We start from the raw sequence: 6,629 nt of genomic DNA on the forward strand, positions 1-6,629 counted from the left end.
TTAAAATAAAACGTTCCATAATCAATTTTTTTTTCTTTTCTTTTTTCAATTTTTCCAATTTTTCGGAAAAAAGACAAAAAAGGCTTCAGGAAAAAAACGGGTTTTTTTTCCGAATTTTTCCAGGTTTTTTTCCGGGCCTTCACATCTCTACTCCCGGGTCCAGACCCCAGCGCCCCCAGTTTAAAAAAAGGAACAGGTGGCAAGTGATGTGTAAGACCTCTTCCTGGGACCCATATGAACCTACTCAATCACTGCAGTCATCTTTGGGGCCCTTCACCATCTGAGGCTAAATATACCAGCAACCTGAGAAAGGACTTTCTCAGTCGTGGCACCAAAACTATGGAACGAAATCCATCTCTCCCCCTCCTTCTGCCAGTGCATGAAGACTGATCTGTTTTTTCTGACGTTCTCTCCGTGACCCTCTTTCTGAACTGTGCCTGTGTTTTGCTTAATTGTTGCTTTTAATTGTTGTTATGGTATGCATTTCAAACATTGGTTTTAATGTTTTTGGTTGTTTGCCACCTAAGCTGGGAGGAAAGGCATCATAAAAATGTTTTAAAATGAATTAAAATAAATGAATGAAATATCCCGGGCAGCCCTGTTTGCCTGTGCAAGCTCTCTCTCCCCCTCCTCCCCATCGTGGCGCTGTGCCCAGTTTTGGCTTTGCCGCACAGCTGGGGTGGCATAACTATGTGGTGTAAATGTCTTGCTCTGGCATGACCGCAATGCATGGGCCAGTTGCTTTATGCCAGCGCAGTCAGGCTTACGTGTGATCCATTCCCGACCCTGTGACATAGCAGAAGGTAAGATCATGTTCTTAATTTGGACTGTAAAAGCGAACCCACTATGAATAGTTCCTCTGTGAACTTTAACTTTGGTGTGGTTGTTGAGGTGGGACTTGAAATGAAGCGAGTAGGAAGTGAAGGAAGAAACATTTTGCTGACAGCAACCAAGTAAGAATCGTTTTGAGGCTGTATTGTTTTTTGGAAACCTGTTCTAAGCCGAACCTTTCTGCTGTTGATCTGCTTGGGAGGATAGATGGATCATGAAAGAGTCAGAAGCAAATGCCCTTCAGAGCATCTATTCACCCTGAAAGCAATCTGCTGCCAGTGATCTAGCATGCATGGGCCGCTGTTACATCTGCTGTGCACAAGTGTTTAAGGGTGCAGTCCCACAGAGTTCAATGAGACTTATTCCCTAGTAAGCCTGCTTAGGACTGCAGCCTAACTGCTTTAGATTCTTATTTTGGTCATTTCCAGGGCTATTTTTGGGCAGGAACGCACAGGAACGGAGTTCCGGCTGGCTTCAGAGTTGGCCATGCCCACTACAGCCAAAACCTCTGCATGCGTGGCTACAGAGGGAAGGGCTGGAGAGCAACCCCCCTGGCAACTCCGAAGCGGGTGGGACGGGGGGCCCCTGGAAGGATCGGGGAGGCATTTAAATGTCTCCCCATGCCTTCCCCGGCCTGTTCAAGGGCCAGCTTGCCTGGGCTTCCCACAGCTGCGGGGCACCCAGGCAAGCCGAGGGAAGGCATGGGGGTGTGGCCTAATATGCTAACAAGCTGTGCTGTCCGGGGTGTGGCCTAATATGCTAATGAGTTTCTGCTGTTGGGTGTGGCCTATTATGCTAATGAGTTCCTGCTGGGCTTTTTCTACAAAAAAAGCCCTGGATTTCAAATGCTGAACTTCAGTTTTTATCAATGGACCATTTAAAAAAAGCAATGGTCCACTTTTTTCTTCATTGAGTAGTGAAGGGCGGGGTATAAATCCAATCTCTTCTCTTCTCTTCTTTGGAGAGGTGGCAAATGAATGACCAGTGGGTCAGGCAAGACTAAGAGGTCTCATTAATTAAGACCTTTCTCTGTTAATGCCAGCAACTAGATCCTTGTCATGGGTCTTGCTCATTGTATCCTAGGCAGTATGTTTACAGATTAATTTTGCCTTAATTCACTTGAACTGCTATTTTGTATGCATAGTCAGGAAATATGAAAAGTGATATACAGCAGAGATTTGCAGTTGGGCATTATGAACACATTGAAACCTGAACTGAATACACCCATTCTTTAATGTGGTTGTTATCACTAACCCAAATTGAAAAAGTAATGCCAGTAATACTAAAAAATGTTCAGATTTAGCTGCTATTCTGGTACCTGGTTGTCTGATTTAAAGTACAGGAACCTCAGAATAAGGAGAGAAATACGCAAGTGAAAAAGATGTTTTTCAGGCAGTATAGTTACACACACAGGTCTGGTCTCCAAGAGATTGGAGTGATAGGTTGGTCTTCTGAAGCATTTTCATCCTCATCACATTGATGAGTCACTGGTATGAGGTAAGGAGAAGGCTCTGAACTGATAAGTGCAGTGAGTCCTGTTTACTTGCTATTCTGTTCTCTGTGGGATTGTGCCTGCTAGTGTATACATTGGTTTGCAGCCTTGAAGACTAGGGGCAGTGGTGGCGAATGGTACAGTTTGCCAATCCATTTTAATATGTGGGCACTGCAATTAGTAATAAGTGCAGAGAGAGAGAGAGGCTAGAACCAAACCAGATGAAACACACAAGGCATAGGATAGATCTGAGATCTCTCAGTGTCATTAATGTTCCTGAAAAACAGTTGGTTGCTTATACCCACTCCCTATCTTTTTTATGTAATGAGAGGTGACTGTGTTTAAGAAACAACAAGATTTGAGTTCGGTAGCTCATTAGATACCAACATGTTTTTGGGAATATAAGCTTTCAAGAGTCAAAGATCTCTTCATCAGGGCTTAAGAAAGACACAGAATATTAAGAAGGCACATTTGGAGATTTTGGAAATATGCACGTTTATATTGAAAATTATTGACTGATCAGTGAATTTGCAGAGGATTGACTAAGAATCCTTTGAATGTTTAACAAGGTAAGGCGTAGGACAGGACAGGGTTTATCTCCCTTCATCCATTCATATATTTTTTGTTTAACTATAGAAGCTTAACAGTAGACCCTCTGCACTGTAACTTTAAATGGTAAAAGGAGTTTGCTTGCCTTTTTCCCTACTGGGGCTAATAGCAATGAGGGAAGTGGGTGATTATATCAAAGAAAGGACCCAGGGAAGAAGTTTAATATCTCAGCATTAAAAGCTTTAAGTGCAGCTGGCACATATTGGTTGCCTCAATCAGAGAAATAGAAGCGAGAGATTGCTGCAGCAATAACTTTAGCTACATTAATAGCCATTCTGTGATGATAGGTCCAAGTGGCACTAAATTGAAATTAAACACCCAAGTATTTGAAGTGCTTGACTTGTTCAAGTTTATTACCATTAATAGTCCACTTATATGAGTTTTGGGAATAGGGAAAGACCAGTCTCTTTGATTTTTCATAGTTCAACTCCAGTCTGTTAATAACACAATATTCAGGGTTTAATAAGTGGTTTAATTCAACACAGGAAGTAGACAAGAGAGCCATGTCATCCGCGTATAATAGCAAGGGAATAAGAGCAGAGCCAAGTCTAGGACTGTGGCCATCAACTAGTGACAAAAAAGGGGCAAGATCATTTTTTTTTTAAAGTTAAACAGGTGGGGGGCTAAAAGGCACCCCTGCTTAACCTCTTTCCTAATAGGGATATGAGGGGAGAATCTCCTTGATGAGGTACACCTAATCTGACAGGATGTGGAGGTGTGACAAATTTTAATAAGAAATAATAACCTCTTATCTAAAGACAGTCCCTCGAGCTTTACCCAGAAAGGTTCCCTTGAAACCGAATCAAAAGCCCTTTTAAGATCCAAAAAGGCAATCAACAATTTAGACCAGGAGTGTCAAACATGCAACCCGGGGGCTGGATCAGGCCCCCAGAGGGCTTCTATCAGGTCCTCAGTGGAACTGGCCATCTCCTGCTACCAGTTCTGCTGCTGCTGTATCATAGCTTGCTTCACCAGACTCTCTCAATTGCTCAGCCATTTCATGTTTTAACCTGGGTCCTAGACTCAGAACTCTGAGCATGAGATTTCTGTGGTGACTGTCAATAAATCAAATGTAGGTTTGCAGTTTACGGATACACACTTGAACAGCATACTCAAGATTGCAACAGCACAGACATTTTGATGCAATAATTCAGAGCAAGAGGAATCAGTTATCAGATACCGTTAAATAAATTATTGCAAGAGTGCTAATGTTTTAAGCATGTTTTTATTTTAAGTTAAAAAAAATCTTTGTGTTTGTGTCCTTTATCTCCCTTATAAATAAAAGCCGAATGGTGGTGGCACTTCTCTAGAACATTCCACACGCTCCAAAATCAGTTCGCTCTCTGATCTGTCATTCAGAGGGTCTCCCTATCCACTGGCTGCTTTGCCTGAGTCCTGCCTCCAACATTCTAAACATTCTGCAGTTCCTCTCCCCCCCATAGCCAGTCAGAACACAGAGGTTATTTGCATATGCAGCCTCATTGGCCTCTGCCTCGGAACACAGAGGTCGTTTGCATGTGCAACTTGATTGGCTTTTGCTTCTAACATTCTAAACAATTTGCTGTTCTGAGTAAAATGTGTCCAATCTCCAGGTGAGGGCTGGAGATCACTCATAATTACAACTAATTTCCAGATGGCAGAGATCAGTTCCCCTGGAGAAAATGGTGGGCTCTGTATCCTTATATGCTGCTGAGGTGGCCCCCATATGACAGCCAATGTGACATAGCAGTCAGGGCTTCAGAGCACGGGAGAGGCTGCAGGTGTGTGGGGGGTGGAAATCTGAAGAGTGAGGGGGAAATACAGGTAGGTTGATGATTGGCTGGGAAGGAGATAGGATTGCCAACTCCAGGTGGGAAATTTCTGGAGATGTGAGGGATGGAGCCTGGAGAGGGTGAGGTTTCAGGAGGCGTGGGACCTTGGACAGCTACAAAGCCATAGACTCCACCCTCCAAACCAACGATTCCCTTCTGGGGAACCATCGTTGCCAATCTCCAGGTGAGGACTGGAGATCACTCAAAATTACAACTGTACTTTAGGTAGCAGAGATCAGTTCCTCTGGAGAAAATGGTGGACTCAGTGTCATTATACCCTGCAGAGGTCGCCATAGCAAATTGACACTGAGTGTCCAAGGCCGGGACACCCGCCCAGAGCCTCTTTCTAGAGGCCGTTGTATTTATTTCCACAATGGGCCTTTTTCCTAGTAAAGTTTATAAAGGAGGTCATACAGTTCTCAGCCCTGCTGATTGAAGTTGGTCCCCTCCAGTTCATCAACTAAGCTTCAGTTGATTAATCTGTTGCTTAAACAAGCTTGCAACCTTATGCAAAATGAAAAGTAGTAGTAAATTAGTGCATGTTTCTTTTCACTCTGTTTCAGTTCCCTTTGTGGACTTCTCCACTGTAATCATTAAAATGTGTGTTGGGGGTATCATAATATGTTTGGTGCACTACTTATCTATGCAATTTGCAGGTGACAGCTCTACTGACTGGTAAACATCCTTACTAGTTATGTATCATATTTTGAAGAGAGAGAGGGAGTGTCTACACTAAAGTGACAAATAGTGAACAGCAGGGGTCATTTCGTAGAAAAAGAGGTGCAGGAGCTCATTAGCATAACTCATTAGCTTAATTTATTTGCATATGCCACACCCCCTGACATCACAAGAAGTGTGTCAGAAGGCAACACCCACCGCTCAGGCTCCACTGGACTGTTTTGGATTGCTAGCTAGTGGGGGCGGGGGGATGTGCAGATCTGCCCTCGGAGAGGAGGGAGAGCTTGTACCTGAATAAAACTTGGTCTTAAAGGTGCCCCTGGACTGTTTTGGACTGGGGGCCGGGGGGGGGGCTCTGCAACTTACCTGGCTGCTTCTTGCTCTGACTGAGGGCTGCTGGGAGCAGGGGTTGGGGCTTGTTGCATGTGCCCGCCCCCTGGACTCTTTACTGCCGGAGCTCCGCTCCTGTGCACTTCTGCAGGAAATGACCCATGGTGAACAGAGGGTAGGCAGATTATAGCACCTTTTGAAAAGCGAAACATACTATGTGGATGGACAGTTTCCTGACTGCTTTGCTGTCACCAAGACAATATGCTCTGATCACATCGCAGGGTGCGGGGAACTCCTGTTATCCTAAACTACCCTAGCAGTGCAATCCTAAGAACATTGACCTGGGAGTCAACCCCACTGAATGGACCTGAATGGGATTCTGCTTAGGACTACTGTCTAAATGGCACACAGGGGGAGAACCTGTATTGATTAAAGCAATGATGAAGCCGGGTTATTAGAAGTGAGGCATTTCTTATAAGGGACTTGAAAATCCAGAACACAGCGCCACCCACTTGTGGCAGATTTGATAAACACAGATGTTTTCTTTTCTTTAGACCCACAGATGCTGCAGAGGCTCTAACCAAATGCTCACCAGTGACACGGGTGCTGCCATCTTGACATAGCTGGTTGAGAAACAGAACATTGCAGCCCCACGACGCTTTTGTGTCCAACGATGGCAGCAAGTAGTGGAGAAAGTCAGCTGCAGAGGATTATCCGAGATTTGCAGGGTATAATGTTGATTTACTCGTTCTCCGTGGCATTGCTGTGTTTGTCTTGTTTTAACAGGGGGAACGGAAATAAACCAACTGAGGCTTATTGACATGTTATTCCCACCGACAGGAAGCCACTTTAAATTGTTCCAGCTGTCAGTACCTAGA

At 44.3% G+C, this 6,629-nt stretch overlaps 1 protein-coding gene across 2 annotated transcripts in view; it reads left to right on the forward strand.

Annotated features, from left to right (window-relative positions):
- FYCO1 (FYVE and coiled-coil domain containing 1) overlaps positions 1 to 6,629 on the forward strand; it is an 80,082-nt gene that overhangs the window by 8,693 nt on the left and 64,760 nt on the right. Inside the window, exons 1-2 of one of the 2 annotated variants that reach the window (XM_015412385.1) lie at positions 882 to 953; positions 6,306 to 6,479. In XM_015412385.1, the coding sequence (XP_015267871.1) occupies positions 6,425 to 6,479 (55 nt within the window). In that variant the 5' untranslated portion in view covers positions 882 to 953; positions 6,306 to 6,424. Of the gene's footprint in view, positions 1 to 881; positions 954 to 6,305; positions 6,480 to 6,629 lie in introns of those variants that run through there. The other variant, XM_015412391.1, reaches the window with a different exon arrangement.

Source organism: Gekko japonicus, unplaced genomic scaffold (assembly GCF_001447785.1).
Source record: "Gekko japonicus isolate JY-2015 unplaced genomic scaffold, Gekko_japonicus_V1.1 scaffold747, whole genome shotgun sequence".
NCBI classification, from domain to species: Eukaryota; Metazoa; Chordata; class Lepidosauria; order Squamata; family Gekkonidae; genus Gekko; species Gekko japonicus.